Below are 24,860 nucleotides of genomic sequence, written 5' to 3'. Positions count from 1 at the left end.
GGAACCATAAAAATTAGAATGTACAGCTGAAAGTAGATTGAATGCAAATTCCTTCATAGTCCTAAGGGTGCTTTTTCTAAAATACAACTGAACCTTCCTGGGTTTGTTTTTTTTGATAATGTTTTGCTTCTCATCCAAGAAGCTTCCTGAGTTAACGGAAGAAGTTTCTTAGATAAGAAGTGAAATGTTTTTTGTTTTTTTTTTAAACCAAGAAGGTCCAGTTGCCTTTTGGAAAAAGCAGTTTGGGGAGAATCATGACCTGGATGATTGGGAATTTCTATAGATATAAGCTCCTTCATACTTTGTGTGAAGCCACTGAAATAAGTGGCAGTATAAAAGTGTAGAGGACAATGGCAATGATATTATTCACAGACGTTTCTTCCTTAGGATACCTGAAAGTTGAATAAATATCACACAAATAGAGACAAGGAAACTTATTTGTTAAAGATATTAAACAAGAGAAATAGCAGATGGCTTTATAACAATCGGTACAGTATTTCCCTCAGTTCTTTGATCAAGCAAAAAACTAATCGCTTACTGGCATTCATAGAATATTCCTGCTACCAAGTAGTGAGTGCAGAAAATTTCCCCAGAAAGCAAGGAAAAATTAAAAATGCAATTAGGACTCCAGAGAAACAATAACAGGAGATAGTTTTTATCTTCCTCAACCAGAGAATACATACACAAGAAATTTGGTATTGAAACATCAGCTTTATTGACTCATTAGAAATCATTAAGAAGTGTTTAAAGCTGATACAAAATGGAATCAGAGCATCTTTTCCATTACAGGTCCCAAACTTCTGGAACTTGGTCAGTGGTAGTCCTTGTTCTCAATTCTTACGCTTTTTGATACTTGTCCTTTTCCCCAGTTTTCTTCTTCTATTTGAGGTGATGCTTAACACTTTGCTGCTTGGAAGATTGTCTCTGGCATGTTTGAGGAGGAATAATCAAAGAGAGGCACCCATCAAGTTCACAGGTCGACCGTTATACCGCTTAGAGATGTCAGCTTTTATCTGAAACAAGGCTTCTATCAGTTATAAATATCCTGGATTTTAAACATACAAATTATATACCTATTGCTACTGAATTAAAGAGGCACAATCTTTCATAAAATTATGGCTGCCATAGCTAACCAATTACCATCTCTCAGTCTCTAATTTATATGTCCTACCCCTCCTTTCAACCTTGCAACACTGTTCTAAATCAGAGTTCTCAAACTCAAATAATCATGAGGGACATATGAGGTTAGATTTGGCAAGCAGACTTATGCAGTAGTTTGGATTCATTCTAGAACAAGGCTGTCAAACTCATCACTCACGGGCCGGATGTGTCACATGCTGGCCATGCCCACGTTCGGTTTAGCAATATACATCATGTGATGCCACCATGACGACATGAGTTTGACACCCTTGTTCTAGAAAATTGGAACAAAGATTCCTGCAGTGGCACAATCTTGGAAAATGATATGGTTGTTTTTAATGGGTCTCAAAGTGGAATTGCCTTAACACTCCCACATATTCTGATTTACCTCTTATAAGACAAATTCAAACACTCTCAGTGTGTTCAATAACTCTCAGACATGCTACTAATATAAACTTTTATCAGATTTCTATATTTAACAGGCCCAGAAGAAACTGGTCTAAATGTTAATGTTCTAAATTGTTCACTGCAGTACAAGCATTCAACTGTAGTTTTTTTTTAAAAAAGGAAAACTTAATTCAGTCTAAGGATTTTTACCCCCCCCCCAAAAAAATAAAAAAATAAAATAAAATTTTGTCCTTAGAAGCAAGGGTCATGAAAATATCTGGCAGAACTTGTGTGCAAAAGGGCAGTTCAAAGAAGTAAAGAAACATGTGGCCTTGGAGCCTGCCATCAATTCGTTAATCATGATTAAATATATTTTCTCCAGAGGCAACAGCAGTTGCTCAGAGAGGGCCAGTTTTCAGTCATAAATAAGTACATAAATAAACAAGTAAATGATGAGGCAGGGTTAATTCAAATTTTAATTCAAACAAACCCAATAATTTCTCCAGAAAGCATAAAAGATTTTTTTAAATGTCATTTCAACCCATTTCATCTTTCATATTGAAGGCAAAACTGACTGGTATTTCACTTCCCAGATTCTCAACTTCACTTTTATACATACACATTTAGTCACATACTAGCTATTAATGCATTTCTGTTCTTTGTGGCCTAATAGAATACCTTCTGTTTGCAAAGCTTTCCTAAAAATACCAGGTAATGTTGGTTTACATTTTCTTTTCATTTTTCAGGGATATTATGACCCAGGAGGAAGATGCAGTTTATGGTAGAAATGTAAGATATAGTAAATAAAGAAATAAACTGTATGCTGAACTATATAAAAACAGAAATGATCTAAATATCTTATTACATGAAAAGCTATGCAAATGACTTCCTGGGTACTCACCAGTTTCTGCAAATCTCTGGTTTTTTCTAGAAGTAAGTCAAGTTTTGGCTCCAGGTTAGCTTGCTCCTCTAGTGCCTCCTTCTGCTTCTTCACCATTACCTCCTTCTTCAGGAGCAATAGATTTGCTTGCTTCAATTTTTGGTGCAGGAGCTCAGTCACTCGGTCCACATACCTGAATCATAATGACATCCATATAATACCTACAAACCAATTCTTACCCGCTATATGTCTAACTACTTTTAGAATGAAATTTCAATGTAACAGACCTCTATTTACCAGACTTTGGATTCAATGGGCCACATGTTTGTTTTAATGTCATCAAAATTACAGACCATTTTTATTTGAAATGGTCTGAAGAAAGCAGCTTTATTTGCATTGTTTTTATTTTAACACAATATACATATAACGACATCACATACATAACATAAAATAATGCATTGACCCAATGTATAATTAATAGACAGCCTCTGCTGTACCACTGGCCTTCCGGAACATTCACCCCCAAAGTTCCATCCCCTTTAATGTTTAGAAAGTGCCTCAAAATCTGATTATGTCATCAGGCTTGGGAGTCCCAGGGAACCAGCAACATTTTGGAAGTTACTCTCCTATTGAGGATGGTGTGGTTAATATAATTACTCTCTCCATTAATGATTTATATACTTTATTTTTAAATAATATTTTAATGTTTAATAACAAATGTTCATATTTTTATATTGATTGTTTTTATATATCATTATTTTATTGCACTGTTGTATGTTGCCCAGAACCATGTCTGCTGATGTGGGTGGCTGTATACCTTTGATAAATAAATATATTCAGTAGTAACAGAAACCCCTACCCAACAAATCAAAGTTCCATTGTATCATTGTGATATCTCAGAATCAGAATATTTGACAAGTCTGGCTGATCAGTCAAACCATAAAACTATCAGTAGACATCAGAGCATTCAATTTAAGTGTGGGAACCATGTCATATTTTTGTTTTGTTTCACAGAAGTGATAAAATAAATAACCTGGCAGCTGAAAATAGGCAGGGGATGGTCTTAGTTTAGTTTAGTTTACTTTATTGTCATTGCACCTGTACAACAAAATCCAACACCATCTTCAGTGCACATCATGACCATGACCATGAAAATAAACACAAACACACATCCTTCACCCTTCACACACTGAACCCTCGACACCACACCAACACTGCACTATACAGCAGAATTCAAAAGAGCTACTGCCCTGGGATAGAAGCTGTTTTTCAGCCTACTTGTCCTTGTTTTTATTATTCTGTACCATCTGCCAGATGGTAATAGTTCAAAAAAAGGGTTCCTAGGATGAGATGGATTTTTGAGAATGTTTTGAACTTTCTTAAGGCAGCGGGAGCTATAAAGCTCTTCCAAAGAGGGGAGAGGGAAACCAATGATCTTCTAGGCAATGACATTAACCCTCTGGAGTGCTTGCCTATCGGTCACTGTGCAATTGGCAAACCATACAGAGGTGCAATATGTTAAAATGCTCTCTATGGTGCAGTGGTAATAGGTCACCAGCAGTTTTTCATTCAGTTGTTGTTTTCTGAAAAGCCACAGGTAGTATAATCTCTGCTGGGCCCTTTTGACCAGGGCTGCAATGTGGGCACCCCAAGTCAGGTCCTCTTTTAGGGTAACACCCAGAAACTTAAAACTGGCCACTTGCTCCACTCGGTCTCCATTGATAAGCAAGGGCTGGATGTCTGATCTGTTCCTTCTATAATCCACTATAAGCTCCTTGGTCTTATTGGTGTTGAGGCCAAGTTGTTGTCTCCACACCACGAAAGCAACCGGTCCACCTCATCTCAGCAGGCAGACTCATCCCTCCCCCGGAGATAAGTCCCTTAGAAGTAACCTATGCCAGAATAATTTCTTTGAAGTAGCTATAAGAACAAAGGAAAAGGAGAGGAAATGCATACAATGTTGGTTTAATATTTGGAATGGAGAAACACATTTTAATCTATTGACTGAGATAATCCAATGAACTAGTAACTTGACCATAAAGATATTTACATGAATATAAGATCTACTTGGTTCACCAGAATGAATTTCTACCAAAGTACATGTTAATGCTGAATAACTAGCAACACGGGTTGTTTCCAGTTCGTGACTTGGCAGAAACTCAAGATTCCAGCCACTCTTCCAAGAAAACAGAGTATATATGTTTAACTGATTACATATGCACTGTGGTTGTTATCCCCCTGAAAATACATAGCAATGCACACAAGTAGGAGATTGTGGCACAGTTTACCAATGTTTTATTTGCCTGAGAAGCACTTTGGTGTACAGATAGTTTTCAATTAAAAACTATTTGTTTACCTATTTTCAATGTTGCAACAGCACTGAAAAAATGAACTTACTTAGCATCCCCATGATCACATGATCAAAATCCAGGTACTTGAAACTTGGATGTATTTATGGGTATTGCAGCATCCTGGATCACATGATCTCCATGTGTAACCTTCCCAGTGGGCTTCTGATAAGCCAAGTCAATGGGAAAGCCAGATTTGCTTAATGACCATGCGGTTCAATTAACAACCGGGGTGCTTAACTTTATAATCATGGCAAAAAATGTCATTAAAATGGGCATAATTCACTTAACAACCACCTCATTTAGAAATTCTAGTCCCAATTGTAGTCTTTAGATGAGGACTCCCGTGCCACTTGTATAAGAAAAAAAAATCCCCTTGCCATAAAGAAGACTTTAAAAAAAAATGAGTCAGAAGCACAAAGCCATAGAAATCACAATTCAGTCCATAACACACAGGACTCTCCTAAGTAACACTGTATTTTTTCCCAACAATATAAATGAATGCTAGAAAATTGTTTTTTCCCCCATGACACCAGAACTTCTACATAAGTTTAAATTCCAGATTATAGAAATATTTGATCTGCATTTAGCTATTATCCCAACCAAAGTTCAATTGTGAGAACATTAGGTAAAGGTAAAGGTTCCCTCACACATATGTGCTAGTCATTCCCGACTCTAATGGGTGGTGCTCATCTCCGTTTCAAAGCCAAAGAGCCAGTGCTGTCCGAAGACATCTCCGTGGTCATGTGGCTGGCATGACTAAACACCAAAAACGCTTGGAACACTGTTATCTTCCCACCAAAGATGGTCCCTATTTTTCTACTTGCATTTTTCACGTGCTTTTGAACTGCTAGGCTGGCAGAAGTAATGGAAGCTCACCCCGTTACTCAGAAATAGGGATTCAAATCGCTGAACTGCTGACCTTTCTGATCGACAAGCTCAGCGTCTTAGCCACTGAGCCACGATTAAGCACAATTAATTTGACCAACCATTAAATGGTTGGAATAAAAATATTAGTTTACCTACCTTGGAGAAGCAAGGATCATAAAAAGATGTTGCATTCTCAGGTTTGTTAACTGTCCTATTAGATTCTGGATGACTGCCATCATGGCTTCTAACCTCTCTTTGGTCTGGTCTTGCAAGATAGGTGGCGCTTGCTGGAACTGACTCACAGATAGAATATCTGCCTCTTCACTCATCTCAACAATGCGCTGGGAAAGGAAGATCTCCAGCTGGGAAAGCAAAAGAAAAGTAAGAAATTTAAAAAAAGTCACTGCCATTATAAGAAGCTTTTCACATTTGGTTCAATTCTTAGAAATAAGGTATATGGTGTGACTGCGGTGGAAGATGACATTCTCTTTCTCTACTGTATGCATTTTTTTCTCTATGGTACAGCGGGGGGAAAGTTCTTGCCAGACATTTGAACAATGTCTGCATCTGATATTAAGGAAGCACACTGATTGCCTTAAGTTGCCATTCTCAAATTCTATTCTATGATCTTAAGGATGGGCACTGCTTTGTTCAAAATTGAACTAGCACATACAACCTCAGGAACACTGACAGAAAAGGGAAAAGGTAACCTTTTATTAACCTATTAACCTTTAATTTTGTCAGTCCGCCTACCACCGCAAACTGGAAATTCAACTAGAGATGTCAAGTACCTGACTGCATGTTCAAATCATTTTGACTTTAAAGTCAGGATGAACCGCTTCCCAAGTCCTCATTCACATGACTGTCAAGTAAAAACATATCTTAATTGCATAAATCACTGTTGATCCAGAAAAAAATGTTCATCTGCATTAGATGAAATACAGGTTTTAATTTCAGTGAGAATTATTCTATGAGGACATTAAAATAAGAAAAAACAAAAGGGTTTTTCAGAGGTTCACACAGAAGGAATTAGGAAGCAAGGTTCCTGAATTTCCTTCAGAATAATTAACAAAAAGAGACATTTATGCTCCTTGCTTTACCCAAAGAGTAACATTTTCAGATATCCTCATGCAACATTACACAGTCTATCAAAATATTCCAATAGGTGAAATCCTGCAAGAAAAGAAACATCTGACATTCTAATTTTTCATAACCTATATTATTTCTTTTTTAAAAAATCTAGTGAGATTTGTATGAATTCCATAGATTTTACAGGATTTAGCAATACTACAAGATTGCAGCTGTTTTTAAAAATAAAGTTCAATTATAATTATATATAGATATTTATTTTAGGGCATCTTGGGTGTCACTTATCTTGAAAGGCAAGGAAGCCGAAGAAACTAGGAAAGTGAGACACAGATGGCAAAGATAGTTCCAGGATGACTTTTCAACATTAAAGAATGGAGGCAAAAGGAATAAATTAAAAATATCAACCATTACCTCCATGAGTTCATCAATGAACTGATTACGAGTCTCTGGCATTTCCAGAAGTGTGAAAGCATCAGGACCTCGTGCAACTCCCTCAAGGTCTAGATAAAAATAATACGGGACATACGTAAAAGAGAAAAATACCATTTGTTGCTTTTTATATATAAAATTCCAAAACCTATGAAGCCAAAGCTTAGTTTCCTTCTGTGTCCATTTCCCACAATCAAATTCAGAATTCATTCATTCTAAAAGGTCCCAAGCAATTTCAGTATTCTGCCTAGCTCCATGGCCCCTCTAAATCGCCAGTGGAAGTTGCAGACAGCAAGTGCTGTACAAAGAGGGGAACTAATATGAGTGAATTATTCTGTCTGAGCTTACTGCCTAATGTCTAATTCTCATGAGAATCATATACGTCTGTTTAAAGCCTCTAGCGAATATTAGAAACCAAATGAAGTGGGTTATGATGCTTTATCCATTCATATGAGCAAAAACAAATGCAAAATTCTGTATGCTTAATTCTGTATCATAAGGATTGCGGATTCCAGCTTTCTTGGTGTGGGGTCTGAATTAACAATTCCCAAATTTAAATATTATGTACCATATAAGAACATAATTTCTGATTATCATAAAAAGAATGCACAAGGAAATCCTATTTCTACTTAGTAACTGGGAAGGATTTTGTACATATTTTAGATTTTCTTTGCAAACATCGCTTGAAAGTTGGCTGGCTGACTTTGGGCCAACCACTCCCTCCAATTCCAATCTATTTTATAGGGCTATTATAAGGAAGAAATATTATGCGTGTTTTTTACCTTGAGTTACTTATAAAGTAATAAAAGTGAGATAAAAATCTAATAAAATAAATAAAACCTGCTATTAATTCAGATAGAAACTTGTATTAATGGATATCAGAGGTGAATAACAGAATGACAGAGTTGATAAGGACCTTGAAGGTCTTATAGTCCAACCCCAGTGCTCAAATAGCAAACCCTATACCATTTCAGAGAAGTCACTCTCTAGTTTCTTTTTAAAAGCTTCCAGTTTTGAACATTCATAATTTCTGGAGGCAAGTCATTCCAGTGATTAATTGTTGTAAATGTCAGGATTTTTTTCTGTAGTTCTTGGTTGCTTCTCTCCTTGATTAGTTTCCATCTATTGCTTCTTGTCCTGGCCTCAGGTGCTTTGGAGAATAGACTGACTTCCTTCTTCTTTGTAATAGGCCCTGAGATATTGGAACACTGCTATCATGTCACTCCTAATCCTTATTTACATTAAACTAGACTTAGTCAATTCTTGCAACTGTTCTTTTTATGTTTTAGCCTCCAGTCCCCTAAGTGATACCAATAAATTGTCTGTGGTCATTTCCAACCTGCTTAGCTTTTATCCCTCCTTCTAACATTGCGTAGATCAATAGTCCATCGGCAAAATTCTGACCTAGAAAAAGTGTTCCATTCTCAGATTGTGAGAAAACATCAATGCCAAATCAACTCCACTTCAAGTAGTACACTTCTACTTTTTTTTTTTTTTTTGAGAAAACCAATCTCAATATAAAAGCTTGCATTTTTGGCAAGTCTTTTGTGATTGCAAATTAGCTAGTATAAGGAATTTTGACCCCTATTTGATATTGGTTTCAAATGACATTTTGAATTCATTTGAATTCAGATTTCTCAGGCTGCTGTTTTAAGAGGCAAATTAGCAGATTAACAGCAAATTAGCAGATTAATCGGTCTACGTATGACTGGAAACCTACCCTGTTCTTAACCAATCAGCCATCTCTACCTGGTGACCTTCAGATGTCTTTGAATCTATCATCCCCAATCATCATAACTAAAGACAAGTGGAACTATATCATAGCCTCATATATTATGAATGATGACTTCATGTAATAAATCCAGCATTGAAAGAAGCAGCCCCCAAACAACTCAATTAGATGTTTCTAGTTCATAAGCTGGCAAGAGAAAACCCACTTTTGATGAGTCAAAGTGTTACCACCTGCAATTTCAAAACTACCAGCAAAAATCCTAGCATTGATAGTTATATCTCTGTATCACCAATGGATAAAGCAAGGAACAACCAGCACAACATGAGAATAAATAGAAGAAATACAAAAAAGATCGTTGGATAAGGATCCCACAACAGGAACAAGAATCGCATATCCAATACCGCCCTCTTGTGTCTAACTTCTTCACTTCTCTTTCACATCAGGCCCTCTTAAATAAAATGGGATACAATTCCACAGATCTTTTTCCAGGAAGAAAGCTAGAAGTGCCTCACGAAAGGATGAATTGTTCAAGGAAATGGTTCATAATGCTTCCATGTCTGTCAGTTCTTACCTTCAAATGGCCCTAGGCTTGAGAAGTTTCCTCATTGAGGCCAGTTTTGGAGGGGGAAGACTTTTCCAGTTTGTTCCCCAATGAGTTTCATTCTAGCTCATATGAACATATATTGCTCTCCTCTTAGCAAAACAGACACTTACCCTCACTTAAATTTTGAGCCATATCATCCTTCATATCTCCCCAGTCAATACCTGAAGAGCTGCTCTCCTATGGGAAGGAAGGTATAGGCTATTTCAGTGGACCCGGTTCTGCAAAGATGCCACAAGCAGGTGATGTTGATATGTGGCAACAATATACAAGGCGAACAGATTCACAATCGAAAGTGTTAGTTTGCATTCCTGGCCCATTGCTATACGGATGCACATAATGTCTGCAGGGAATATGGGCTAGTTCATATGTAGAAACAAGGTCTCTGTCATTCGGTTCAACAAAAAAGATTAAGTCTTCCATTTAAATTTAAACCTATCATCCTTTACAAATGTTGATCCAATTTTAAGGATGGCTTAGGTATATTACAATCTAGTATAATTCTGGCTTGTTTTTGTATTTCACCCATGAATAAATTGGCAATCACAATCCCCTGGCTGTCTCAAAGGATATTTGCAGCTTGTTTAATAAACATGGCTAAAAAAACCCCAGCCTTGTGCTGTATTGCAGGGGTGTCAAACATGCGCCATTATGTGACGTATCGTGACTTTTTTCTCCTTCGCTAAACTGGGTATAGGCGTGGCCACTTCATGACACATCTGGCCCATGGGCCGCAAGTTTGACAGCTTTGCTGTATTGGAATACATTCCTTCTTAAAATTGTGTGGCTATGCACCAATAGCATCCACATAAAATGCACAGTCAACATGTTTTGACACAGTGAAACTTGTACGAATACAGACTTAATATACAAACTGGCAAATATGGGAGACACCCACTTGAGCCTCTGGTTCCAAAGAAATTCCCCAATCTATCTCTTCACTTCCTCCTTCAACTGAGATACCATAATCTGTTGCCTCAGAGACAGATACTGTTTCTTCTGTTCCAAAGTCACCCCAGTCAATCTGCAACAGGAAAACAAAGCACAGGATCTGTCACCAAATCATTTTGAAGATATGTTATGATTTTAAGATGTTTTTCCCCTTTCAAATCAACTCCTATGCTTTAAACTCTTATGTGTCTTCTTTTTGAACTCCTATACACAGTTACATGGCCATGAATTTCATGCTTCTTACTCTTGTTTACAGAACATGAAAATACAAAATACATCCCTTAACAATTGAAAGCTTGGGACTTTCTGCGCTGGCCACTTAGAATGTTGATTATCTGGGCACCCATCTGGCCAATAAAATTAGACAAATTTCAGATATATGAGGACAACATGGGACTATTGTAGGATAATTATTTCTACAGATGCTGCATTTCTGTTACAGTAAGGATTCTTCTTTGTGAAATACCGTTTCCTTAGAGATTAAACCCTCTACCATTTTTATTACAATTCTGGCACATATTTTTATTCATTTCTGCATCTGATACCTCATGATGGTAATCCTCTGTTAGTCATAACAACTGATTTATATTGTTTGCATATTTTAATATATTTTAATCTCTTTAATGTTACATCAGTTTTATGACATTTTAAATTATGTAACAGTTAGTATAAATACCTTTTTTGTGCAAAACATATTTTAATATTTAATAGTGCCTGGAATCATATGGGTGGTCTGTAAGCATGGCTGAGCTGAAGTCCTGCATTCTTCTTCTTTTTCCCATTAGCAGATGTATATAAATCAATAAAAACATTCAAAGGTTTCCATTCACATTTCGTCTAAACACAGAACTGGAACATGTAGGCATTGAAGGAGAGGAAGACCAGGTAAAAGGACGGGTCAATAGAAATGGCAACTAAAGAGACAGAGGAAGAATTGAATGGCCAATGGCACATTCAACATCTAAAAGCAGCATAGTGAGTGCAGAGATGGGGGTCATGTGAAGAAGGGGAAAGAGGGCCGAGATGTTCAAGCCTTCTTCTACTCATCTCTGGATTTATTATCACCAATGCCCAGAAAAACAAAGTTGGTTTGGGTTTAAGTTTGGCCAGACTGAAATCCCCCCTTAGAATGCTCTGGCCAAACTTCTGAGTCCTAACAGATTCATTTTGTCAATGGAACAAAACACATTTTTGTATTCATAGGCACACCCCAACAAATCATACATTGTATTTTGCGAAAAAGAAGAAAATTCTGAATTTAAAGCAGACCTTCAAAATGGACAGAAAAGAATTTATATCAAAAACATAATATCTGGTGGAGAGAGAAATAGGTGTTTTTCAGATAGTTTCAGTATATGTTATCATGTCCCTTCAGACAGTATATGTTATCTTGTCCTTTCAGACATACCGCTTCCTGTGATGGTAAATGGAGATATGACTGAAAAGGTTAATATTAAGAAGGGTACAAGACAAGGATGTTCTATGTTGCCATTATTATTTGTATTGACTTGGGAAGTATTGAATAGAAATATTAGACAAGATAGGAAGATAAAAGTCATGGAAATAAAACAGGAAGAGTGTAAGTTACAGGCATTTGCAGATTGCAGTTTTTATTGTAGACGATCCACAAAAAACATGGTTGAAACTAATGGAAAAAAATAGAAGAATATGGGGATGTGGCAGGACTGAAAATAAACAGAGAAAAATCTTTTAGTGAAGAATATCACAGATAAGCAAAAAAAAAAGAGTTAATGAAGAGATTAGATATTCAGATTACCAAAAAGTTGAATATTTAGGCATCCAATTAACAGCAAGATGTGTAACAATTAAAGAAGATAATTATTATAAATTGTTACAACAAATTAAGATAGACTTGGAAAAATGGAACCGTTTGCAACAATCCTTAACAGGAAGAATAGCTACAATTAAAATAAATTTACTACTGAGATTATTGTATCTGTTTCAAACAGTCCCGATTAAGCTGGAAAAAAATATTTTGAGGATCTAAATAAAATAATATTAAAATTTATATGGCAAAGGAAAAGAGCAAGAATTAACTTAAAAATGCTACAGGATAAAAGAACAAGGGGAGGTTTGGACTGCCAAATTGGAAACTATACTATCAGGAAGCGGCGCTAACATGGATGAAAGAATGTGTTGTACTGAGGAACACAAGACCTTGGAGGGACATGATTTGCAACTGGGCTGGCATGCCTTTTTATGATATGGGAAAAATAAGATACATGGTTACTTTCAAAGACACTATATAAGAAATGCTTTATTGCTAGGGTGGGAGAAAATTAGAGAACAGCACTATTTGAAAATACCAGTTTGGCTTTCAACAATGGAAGCACTTATTCATTCAAATGTTTTTAATATTGGAAATTTGTTAGATATAAAGATATTTTGAATGAAAAGAGTGAGCTCAAAACTAAACAAGAATTGGAGGAGCAAGGGATTGAAGTGGCTTGGTATTCACACATGCAAATACAATCTAGATATGAAGAAGATGCAAAACTATATGGTTTCTACAGAGAATTGACAGAATTGGACAAGATACTAACAGGAACAGAAGAAAGATTGATTAAAAAATTGTATAGTTATTTGTTGGGCATTAAATTAGAAGAGGAACAAGTGAAGGAGACAATGATAGCATGGGGAAAAAAATTGGTTATACAACTGAAATAGATAAATAAATGGCAGAAATTGTGGGATAGAAATTATAAGTTAACAATGTCAACTGCACATAAAGAAAACTTTAATAAGATGTTTTATAGATGGTACTTAGCACCAACAAGGTTGGCAAGGATGTTTAAAGACAAATCAGCTAAATGTTGGAAATGTCACCAAAAACCTGGGTAATATTCTCACATGTGGTGGACATGTGTAGAAGCCAAAAAATACTGGACAAAAATACACATGTGGTTGGAAAAGATGACATAACAGCATATTTATTTAAAGCCTAAAAATTCCTGTTGGGGATCTTACCTGAAATTTATAGTAAGGAGAATATATACTTGATTATCATGTACTAACTGCAGCTAGAATTGTATTTGCTCAAAATTGGAAAAGTGAAGATTCCTACTGAAGAAAATGTGATCAGAAAAAAATATTAGAATGTGCAGAAATGAATAGATTAATACTTGCAATTAAAGAGAAGGAGCAAACTGAATATTACCAGATATGGGAACTATTTTATCGATGGGTAGAGAAAAAATATAAAAGCTAGAAATAGCTAACAGACTAGTGAAATACAGAAAATATGTTAATAGAATTAAACATGTTAAGAAGAGGAGTGTTATAGTAATAGAAATATTACATATATCTATAATAATAAAGTAAGAATAGAGAATTGATATCAAAGCAATAAATATGGTTGTAAAAATTAACTGTTATTGCACAAGGTATTTGCACCCAGATGACACACCATTAAATGAAAGATGAATTGTATGTATTTTACATAAAATACTTAAAAATATTATTATTAAAAAACAGACATACTGCTTCCTCCTCAACCATTTCTTTCACTTCCTCTGTCTTTGGCCGTTCCACCGATATTGGTTTGACTCCTCGCCTCCACTCATATACGGTGGTGTTGCCTCGAGCCTGCACATGTCTCAGTAATGGGACCACTTGTTCTGTAGAACTAGAATGCACAAAAGAAGCCTCAGTTTGCCCTTTGCTAGAGTTTGTAGAAGCAAAGATGATTGCCACCCTCCTGGAAATACATCTAACTTTACAAATTGAAGTAGCTGTAAAAATAACTCTACATGTAGGTTGTGGGGTGCTTGCAAACTTCATTCCAGGATCACAGGGATTCGTTACACGGCTCAAATAAATGGATCAGCTCAAATACTTTTTAAGGGGGGGAACAGGACTCTAATTAATACATGTTTATCTAATTAGCAAATCATTGACCAGGTCAACATTTCCCAGGGTTTCTGACAACAGCCTTTCTAACTTAGCTTGAATATGCCTATATTTTTCTTCTGAAGTACAGCCTCTCTTTGCAACATCATACAACCTGATCTATCTGAATTGGACCACTGGGTTACCTAAATCTATGCAGTCTTTTCTAGCCAGCCTCTTCAAGCTGGACATTTTTGCAGTCCTCTTAATTCAGATTTTTTTTTTTTACATGGAGACCCTAAAAGCAGTGCTTCGCATTTTTGGCACCTCGTGTTTTGGCATAGAGCTACTGTCCCTTTCCAGTTGCATCAGCAGATTTTAAATAGTGAGGAACTCTCCCAAAGTTATTCCAGACCATTTTCAGCTTAGAAGCACCTACCCATCACAAACAAATTGTACACAGGCCTGGTATAGGTTGATGGCTTCCAAAAGTCCCTTGGCACCACCTCCAATCTCTTCCAGCTGCGATGGCAAGTCTTTCACTAAAGCCAGGAGCTCTTGGTGTATATCATCCCCCTGATAAAAAATGGGACATATAAGAACAAATGGATAATATTCAAAAGAAGGTTTGCCAAGGCCTCGTGCGTTTAATTTTGAAGCTGCGATAATTAAGCCTCTGAGCCTTATTCATTCATGAGAAATAAAGTGGGAAGGGATCCTGAGGTAAGGTGACTGTGGGATCCTAGCACATGTCTGCAGGGAGTCCAGAGTTTCCAATCAGCCCTATATTCTAAATGTAATTTACTTATTTTTAAAATATATATATATAATCTGTCCCACCTTCAATACACCCAGATACATCACAAGAAGAGGATGCAATCAAATTTAAAAATACATCAAGAGCCACTTTTCTCTACTGCAGAAAAGCAACCACAACAACTCAATACATTAGTTGAACTGGGGAAAAACTTTCAAGGTTTTAAGCAGTCTCCATCTCGTGCCAAAATGTTCAAGGTAGACTAAAAGTCTGGGCTTGGGGGAGGGCATCCCCCTTTATACCGAAATTCCATACTGCTTGCAGGAGCTGCAGAAACGTTCCCGCATCTCAGCAGCTGCCAGCTGACACTCTTCCTCCTTCCGCATGTATTCTTGTTGCAGTTGCTGACATTTGCTGATCTGTTTCTTGAGGGAAGGGATCTCGTAGTTGACATTTCGCACCAGAAGGCTGGACAGTTCCACTGCAGGAGAAAATAAAAAAGACGCAGTGTGTTTCACCCCGCTTCTGAGCAGAATGATGTTATAGTACACAAACTGTACACACTCAAAGCAATACAGAACAGGAACAGGCAATTTTTCATTGGCCAGGAAATATACCTATGAAAAGCACCATTTTTTCAGCTGAGGGCTACAGCAGGTGGAGTGCAAAGATTTACAAGAAAGGAAGACCACTCTGATTTTAAGTCCACCACTACAAGAAATGAAGAGGGTAGTGAAAAAAATGATTAAACAGAAAAAAACACAGGACAACACCCAGCTTCCTTAACTTGTCAAAACTCGATTGCCAAGGCAAAATGCAACTAATATTAGAGATTCCTAATCAAGGGGAAAGTGTGTGTTTGTATATATTTATAAATGCATGATGAACATTCCAGAAGCCATGCCCCCTCCCCCCCCCCCCAAATGGCAAAGCTGGGCCAACATACACATACCTCCCACACACATGAATTAATAACTACCAATTAAAATTAATTGCCTATAAATAATACACTCCCTTTATAGAATTAATTGATCTCCATCTGTATATACCAACCTACTCTCATAGTCTACTCACATGGCTATGCACAAGCACCTTCTAGTATAAAGGAGCAATAAAAAGAATGGATAGTTGCATTGAGACAGGAAAGAAAAGAGATTGTGCAAATGGGGGTGAAGAGAGGGAAGCATAACTGGACTGGGAGAAAAAAACAGGGAGAAGAGCTCTGTCCATATGGTACGCAAGAAATTCCAATTTACAGCATAATCATCCCCTGCCAAGCAAAGACTAATCTTCAAGGGAGTCATACTTTCCAGTACTGGTAATTTGAACCTCCTATCCACGACAGTTGGTTAATATAAACAACTGAATACAGAACTAGCCATTTAGTAAGAATAAAACAGATGCTGCTTTAACTTTCATGACAAGCATACTAGAAAAAGAATTGAGGTGGGTTAATTTAAGTCTGCCCATTTCTTCTTCTTTGAAGAAACAAACTTATTAATGAGAATTTGGGGAAGGGGGAGCTAAGCCACAAAGCTTACTTTTAACCAATATGTTAAATGATAAAATTCCCAAATATATTTCTAGAAATGAAAAGTCACCTTCTAAACTCAAGACAGAATCTGACTCATGGAAAGATACACAAAATAAAGCTCTTGTAAATTTACATTGAGTTGTTTTTCTAAGGCCTTTAAATCCTTGAACACACAACTATTAGATATAAACCAACGGCTCAATACCTTGGCCTTAAAGAATTTTATTGCTGCAGGGAGAAAATTAATACCCATGCAAATTGTTGGATATCTCTGAGGCTTGAATGAATCTTTCATTTGGTTCTTCAAATATTAAGGAAGACTGGAAGATAACTCCAAATATTTGAATTGTTTATTCATTTAATACTGATTCAGTTATCTTATAATTATGTCTACAGTTATCCTTTGAACAGAATCAGAGAAAATTTTAGTTCTGGAATAATTAATGTCCTCTTTTGCTTTGCTTAGGCCTATCTGAGGCCTAAAAAACCCCCTGCTTTTCAATAAAAATATTGAAAAGGTTTACCTGCCAAACGCAGAGTATGGATGATGTTTTTTTGCTAGTATGCATGCAGAATTACTGTAATAATTAATACAGTAATAAGAAAAGAAACCTTATTTAAAATTGGGGGGCTTTACTGAGTTGAATAAGTTTTCAGGAGAGGCACATCAATGGCAACTGGGATATCTTTAAGGGTTAGATTCTGGATTTGTTTTCAAGACACTCAAATTCTAAATTAATCCTTGCTGCTGAATTTAACATGAGAATTACCCTCTTCACTCCCTGTTATAATAATTTGCACCTCTTGACCAACACACTCCCATACTTTAGGACATGTAATGCAAAAGACAATGAAATTAACAAAGAAGAATAGAGGTTGGCCTTGATAACTTTGAAAGTTGGTCTCCTCATCCTAAATATATACAGATTATTTTGGATACTGAAGGGGAACATGTAGAGAAAGGGACCCAAAGAATTGACAAAATGAAATGAGAATCATCTATATATTTTGTGTATCACCTCTATAACCTGACTGAATTGTCAACCGCAACTTCTCATATAGAGCTTATTATTTATAAATCTTTCCATATTAATTAAAACATGTCTTCAGCAATATATGATGCTGCTTAGAAAATCTCCAGCCCTTTTGAACTGCTGTCCCCCAGACATATTGGAACAATATTCATAGTTCTTGTTCAATATGGCTGAATTGAGCAATATGTTCCAGATGATCCAATATATCTAGGGAGCTCCACACTGAGGAAAATTTTCTCAGAAATCAAAAGAATCCATGTGGCAATGTTTTAGCTAAGTAATTCTATTCTAATACAATAGTTATTATTAGCTCATACTATAATTAATAGTTAATACTATTGCAATATTATAATTAGTACTCCATAGGAAATAACAGTCACTTAAGATTAGTATTCCCTATGGAGAAACGATCATTCATATATAAACTGCATAAACCTGTAGGTTCCCAACCCCAAATAATATGACAAATAGTGAAGGAATGACAGAATGACAGAGTTGGAAGGGGAACTTGGAGGTCTTCTAGTCTAACCCTCTGCTCAGGCAGGAAGCAATGTATCATTTCAGATAAATGGTTGTCCAATCTCTTCTTAAAAACTTCCAGTGTTGGAGCTCAATTTCTGGAGGCAAGTTGTTCAAGGAATTTAAATATGTATTCTGTAACATAAAGAATGCCAAAGAATGTTCCTACTCCTTTGCAGAACTTACTAAACAAGAATCAGAGGCTTGAAGATAATGAAAATATACTGAAAATGTGCAGATTTGCAAAATTATAAATATCTAGTTATCTCTATTGAAGATATATTTCTACTCTGGCTAGGAACCCAAAAAAGCCACTTGTCACTAAGAAAACCTATAAGACCTGCAAAAAATATTGAGCCTAAAAAGGGAATTTATAGGCTGATATAAAACAATAGACAAGAAAAAGCTAAAACTCAAGCTTTCAGGCAGGGTATAACTTTCAGGTAGGGTAGAAGAGGTCTTGCCGCTAACCCTAGAACAGCCTTCTATAGTCTGGACTCCTACCAGATAGCAATAGCACTTAAGACTTATATACCGCTTCACAGTGCTTTACAGCCCTCTCTAAAAACTTTAGAGTCAGCAAAATGCTCCCCAAAATCTGGGTCCTCATTTTACCGACCTCTGATTGATGGGAGGCTGAGTCAACCTTGAGCCAGTGACATTCAAATTGCTGAACTGCTAGCAATTGGCAGTCAGCAGAATTAGCCTGCAATATTGCATTCTAACCGTTGCGCCACCCCTGCTCTTATATGTAGATTCTCTATTCAGGGTGGATGTTGGAGATAATTTGGAGACCTGAAGTTTAATAAAGGCACCTAGATTGGAAACGGCTGCTCTAAAACCCTTGTATCTCTTTTAAGCCTCAAACTCCTCTGTGCTTGGGGACTGCAGACATTAAAGAAACGCTTCCAAAGGAGAGGATGTACTCTAGATCAGGGGTGTCAAACTTGATTTCATTGAGGGCTGCATCAGAGTTGTGTTTGACCTCAGAGGGCCGGGGTGGGGGGACAGAGTAGGCACGGCAAGGATAAGCATGGCCAGCTAACTCGGCTCTCTGGGGCTCAGTTTTTGGCCACAACAGCCTCCTGCAGCCCTCTGACAGCAAAAACTTAGTTTTCACTGGCAGAAGCTGTCGCGGCCGAAAACGGAGCCTCTAAGGGCTGCACGTGATCCTCCTGAGCTCTGTTTTCACTGTTTCCAGAGCGGGCCTGTGGGCCAGATCTAAGCACCCCGCAGGCCAGATCTGGCCCACGGGCCTTGAGTTTGAGACTCCTGCTCTACATTAAGAAAGGACAATATGAATATGGAAAGCTTTTGGAGTGATCTTCAAATGTTAAACCTTCTGATCTCTGAAGGTGTTTCTAAGAGGGAGAAATGTGATTTTAATTGCTGGTAGGCAAGTAATGTAAAAACCTGAATTTATATAGCCTTAATTGCAGCCTAAGGAGTGGACTTAAACTCATAATGAGAATTGTGCAATGCATGGAGGCTGCCTTTTGCCTTACCCAAGTAAGTGTTATCCTTTTCATATAGTGTTACAATTTCTTGCCAATCCTGTAAGAGGAGCAGAAAAGACAATGAAATGAGAATACTGCTGTGACATACAGTTTGCATCCCATTTTACAATCATTCTAAGGGCCAGAATGCAATCTCTCAGAGATGGAAACGTATAGATACTACAGCATCTTTTGCACTTTGCCAAAACTGAAAAAACCCAGAAGATGCTTAAATAGAAAATAAACCAGGAAGAAAAACTTAATATACTGAATGAATAAATGAAAATAATTCAAAATTATAAGAGGTTGAGCTAGCTCTTTGAGGATTCCCAAAGCACTATTAAATCAAGTAATAATAGCTCACTGCTTTATCTAAATAGACTGAAACTCATGTAAATTAGATTACTTTCTCTTTCAAGTTTGTTCAAATATTTTAGGCTTATCGGTTATCTATGGAAGGGAGGGTGTTACACCAATCTGTACCCATTGCAATATAACTTGATTCATACACAGCCTTAATCTATGATTTATCTAATAATGGTTTGTTGAACAGTGATCCGATTCACATTCAATGCTCAAGTTTAACCCATGGCTTATATGCTATACTGAGCATATTTTCATTAATAAAAACTATGTGAGTGCTGTGGATTTTAGGTCTCCCCCCCACCCAAATATCTAATGGTATGCCATATTTATGTTTGGCAGGAGCTCCACTCTTCTGGGGTTCTCTTGGACTCACAGCTCCTGATGAAATGAGAAAATGGCAGAAATGAGAAAATGGCAGTTGAGGCTTGAGGCCTTTGCACAAGTACACTCTGAGGGCCAGTTACCCCTTCTTGATTGGGAGGTACTGCTCAGTCACCTATGGAATCATATAATTCTAACCACCCTTGCTGTACAAGTGGTCTTCGACTTACAACCACAAATTGAGCACAAATTTCCATTGTTAAGCAAGGCAGTTGTTAAATGAGTTTTGTCCCATTTTATAATCTTTCCTGCTACAGTTAAGTGAATTACAGCGGTTGTTAACTTAATAACACAGTTTAAATGAATCTGGCTTCTCGCTGACTTTGCTTGACAGAAGGTTGTAAAAAGTGATCACACGAAGCCAGGATATTGCAACCATCATAAAATATATAATAGTTGACAAGCACTGAATTCTGATTACCTGACCATGGGGATGTCCAGTATGAAAAATGGTCACAAGTCACTTGTTGTAACCTCAGTCACTAAATGAATTGTTGTTAACTCAAGGACTACTTATACACTGGACTACCATTCAAGTTTGCAATCTGCATCTGTCCAGAAGGCAGTGACATAGACCAGTGATCCCCACCTTTGCAGCTTGGTGGCCCCAAGGGGAGGTGTGGAGGGGCATGTGCAGATCCATTCATCAAAGAGACAAGAGAAACCTTTGGGGCACAGTTTTGTGCTCCTTCAACCTTCTCCATGACAAAAGCTTTTACAAAGGGACAGAAGGCCTGAAGCAGCGTGAAGTCACGTCCCCAAAGCTTTTCGTACATTTCCAAAAGCTTTTGGCGCACAGAAGCCTTCAGGGGCACTCTGCTTCTTCAGATCACCAAAAGTGAATTGGGCAACCTGCACAGGCAGCCTCAGTGAGTCGGCAAAGCTGAGCAGGGCGCCCTCATCCCAGTCAGTCTCTGCTATCATTGCTTCACTTTTCGAGTATTGGAGCAGACATCTTTGTGGCCTAGCTGGGGAGGGAGAGGAGAAACAGACCATGTGAGCGGTGAGCCAGCATGTATGCGCACAGCTCCTCTCATGCAAGAGAGAAGCCTTTAGGGCACTGCTTGCGCAAGTGGAGCTGTATGCACGCAACGTGCACATGATCCGCCTCTTATGTGGCTGTTTCTAAACACCCCATGCCTGGGAGTTGGGGACCCCTGATGTACGCAGTGAGCAAATTATAGCATACTCACATAATTGTTGAATGAGCTGCAATGACTCCCATTAAGCTTCCAGATGCAATTCAAGGAATTAATCATCACCTTTAAAGCCTTACATATGACGCCAGGCTAGTTTTAGGACCACTTATCCCCACTGGTTTCTGCCTGTCACACCAGATGTTTGGGTTGGCATGCTCCAAGACTCTTTGGTGTTACCTGGTGAGGCCTGGAAAGCACGTGTTCTCTGACATGCACACGCCTTATGAAACAATCTCCTGCAGAGATACAGATGGCGCCAATCTCTTGCCTTCATGAAACCAAAGAAAACCTGAGTTTTCCCCGATACTGGGTCCAAGATTTGGTGGGCCAGGCTATCGTAGTTAATGAATGCAAGTTTATTTATGCCTCAGTGTTGTGGGGTTTTTTGTTCTAATTTGATTGTGTTTCTTATTATTTTTATCAAAGTAGATAAATGAACCATATAAGTTTTCTTAATAATAAATACTGTATAAATAATATTTCAGATGCAAAAGTTCTCCACATTGTGTTCTGAAAGATGTTATATTTTGGTATAACTTCTTGGACAGTCTTCCATCCAGAGTGTGTTTCTAACTAGATTTATTGGATTACTATGGCTTTCATCTCTGATTCAATTTAGCCAATACTTTTGTTGGAAGTGGATAAGAACACTGGTATTCTTGATTCAGCTGTTGAAAAATCCAAGGTTAGTAAATTGCTCTTATTGAAGGAACTTTAATGAACAATAGAGTTTATGTGCCTATATGAGGTTCTTTTGGTTTAGCACGAAGAAGTGAATCTTAGTTAATTAAACTTTAATGTTTTGTATTTCATGGGTATAAGTTTGCAGAAGTAATAAAGAGGGGACAGCCAACACTTGGAAAATGTAGAGTTCATTGACCAGTGGATGCAAACTATGCTGTTCTCCTCCTCTGATTTACTCACCTTCATTCGCTGCGAAGAATAGCGACCAAATATGTTTTTAGAAGAGGCTTCAGTCCTTTTGAGGATCTCCACAATTCTGAGGCAATGAAAATAGTGAATATCTGGAATCAGAGATAGAAGGACTGTGAGATTTTGATTAACACATTTTATTCTGTAAATCTCTTGTTTTTCTTTTAAAAATAAACAGCAAAAATCCAAAGCTTATTATTTAAAGTTAATTATGTATTCTAAATACAAGGTTAATTATACATTCATTTAACAACTTTCATAAATACTCACAGGAACCAGAAAGAAGACATTTGATCTCTTCATTTTCTGGCATGTCCTGGATAGCCAAAGCAATTTTTTCACGGATGATGCGGACCTGAGCCTGCCATTTCAAGCTGCAATGTCGCCTATCCACCAGCCAATCTTCAAAAAGAAAAAAGTACACATCCAAAAAAAGCCAGAAAGATCACATACCTATTCCAAGTCATATTTAAAGTGGTCACTTGTTTCAACAGGACAAGTAAAGAACACAAAGAGAGACCTACCAAGCAACTTGCTGGTCTGTATATCAATTGGCAAGTTCTGATAATCCTGTTGAAACAGAAACAGAGTGATTTAACACTTAGTGAAATTACTACGTCAATAATATGCTATGCCCCCCAACATATTAACTCGCTGAAGATCTAAAGGAAATAACATGTCCAATAATATTAGCCAATTAAACTTATATTAAAATATATTGAACTAAAATGATAATTACATGCTTAATTCTTGCTCCAATTACAATTCAATTACTGGTTTCACAAACTATGATATGCCAGGTGTTTTTTTTTAGCAATGTTGTCTTCAATAGGCTACAATTAGTTTGGCTTACACAACACACAAACCTACACCCATGACTTAAAAACATACCATGGTTCACTTCTTTGTGCTAAACCAAAACAACCTTATATGGTTTAATGTGACATGTGAACTCTACTGATGATTAAAGATTTTACATTATTCATAGAAAATGAGAAATATTTTGATGCAGTTAAATCATTGCTATAGGATGCAGTAATAAAAATGAAAATAAAAGTGAATTTAGCAAAATCATGCCTAACTCTTCAGTTCTATGCTTAATTTTCAAAATGAACACCTTTCAAAGCTTATGACAGAAACATCTTTAGTTAAATAGCTGTATAGATTTTTAATATCTGGAAATTCATATGTGCTAAAGAAGGTTGTAGCTTACACCCACTACGTGAACTATCTGTCTTTCCTCCAAATGCCTTAGAATTCTGTGACCATATTAACAACCTGCATGTTTACACTATTGTTTCTCAACCTCAGCAACTTTTAAGTTGTGTGCATTTCAATTCTCAGAATTTCCTAGTCAGAATTCCCCCCAGCCAGCAATTTGGGGAATTGAAATTCACACATTTTAAAGAGGCCTTGGTTGACACTGTATTACCCAAATGTGAATAAAGCCTTTAAGAATCTGCAGCTTCCAGGGTACAGTATTTTAATTAAATAAATAAAAAGGCAAGATGCCTCTGTCACGGACAATAAAATAGCAATTTTAAAAAGTAGAGCGGCTTTGAACAGGAAAGGTTTTGGAGCCTCGAAGTGGAAGACTGCCTCTACAGATAGAAAACCCTGAATGAAATCAGAGGTCTTCATTTGAGCAAGAGCCTTCCTTAGACTTTCTGAAAGATTTGTCTTAAGAATAAGTGTTTCCAAAAGTGTTATATTAGTAATTGCATCCAGGGAGCTAGAATTAGAAGAATTAACGGAGGAAAGTACGTGGCATTCATGTTAGAATTAAACAAGGGGAGTTTATTGTAGGTGCAAAATAGGGTCTCCTGCTTGAGTGAAGAGTTGGACTAGAGGACCTCTAAGGTCCTTCCAACCCTGTTATTCTCAAGTCTAGAAATAGTGATTGCGAAGTAATCGCAGGATGAGCTAATTACCCACCCACCCCAAATAATCCAAATGCTGTTTTCCACCAACTGCCCCGTTATCATTACATGTTCTTTCCCACCTGCATAATTTTTATTGCCTCCGCAGCCAAAAGAACTCGTTTTTCTTCACGATACTACGCTTCCGCCTCAACAACCAATCGACGCAGACGCAGGACAGAGTTTTTCTGCCGTAGCCAATAACAAACGCAAGTTCCAATACGCAGAGCCCGCCTTCTGTGGGAAGTGAAATGAAGGAGCTGTACAAGGCCACGCATCATTTTTGTGATTGGCCAGCAGAAACTCACACCGTAAAAAATTCACTTATACCAGAAACGGCGGGGAGGAGGGGTTGCGGTCGGAGCGAGTGAGGATAGAGGAAAGGGAGTTAGGAAATGATAGTGGTCGGCAGGTGGCGCTCAAAATTTGCAGACAGATTCAGATTC

General features: G+C 37.3%; 1 protein-coding gene across 2 annotated transcripts; it reads right to left on the bottom strand.

The window, feature by feature from the left end:
- Window positions 1–691: 691 nt before the first annotated feature.
- CDK5RAP3 (CDK5 regulatory subunit associated protein 3) lies at window positions 692–24,569 on the bottom strand. Of its 2 annotated transcripts, XM_026710674.2 has the most exons (14): window positions 24,498–24,569; window positions 23,020–23,065; window positions 22,766–22,897; window positions 22,487–22,587; window positions 19,626–19,674; window positions 15,336–15,514; window positions 14,716–14,852; window positions 13,929–14,073; window positions 10,375–10,500; window positions 9,590–9,656; window positions 7,126–7,214; window positions 5,782–5,987; window positions 2,429–2,600; window positions 692–1,013 (listed from the first exon to the last, which is right to left on the bottom strand). In XM_026710674.2, the coding sequence occupies exons 1-14, from the start codon at window positions 24,501–24,503 to the stop codon at window positions 948–950; spliced, it is 1,521 nt and encodes a 506-aa protein (XP_026566459.1). In that variant the 5' UTR covers window positions 24,504–24,569; the 3' UTR covers window positions 692–947. The 2 variants fall into 2 exon arrangements, with proteins under 2 accessions (XP_026566459.1, XP_087771477.1); XM_087915351.1 differs by lacking the exon at window positions 23,020–23,065.
- Window positions 24,570–24,860: the final 291 nt, after the last annotated feature.

The sequence above is a fragment of the Pseudonaja textilis genome, chromosome Z, assembly GCF_049901715.1.
Source record: "Pseudonaja textilis isolate UNSWEBS1 chromosome Z, rPseTex1.2, whole genome shotgun sequence".
Classification (NCBI taxonomy): domain Eukaryota; kingdom Metazoa; phylum Chordata; class Lepidosauria; order Squamata; family Elapidae; genus Pseudonaja; species Pseudonaja textilis.
This window is presented reverse-complemented; position numbering and strand designations above follow the sequence as displayed.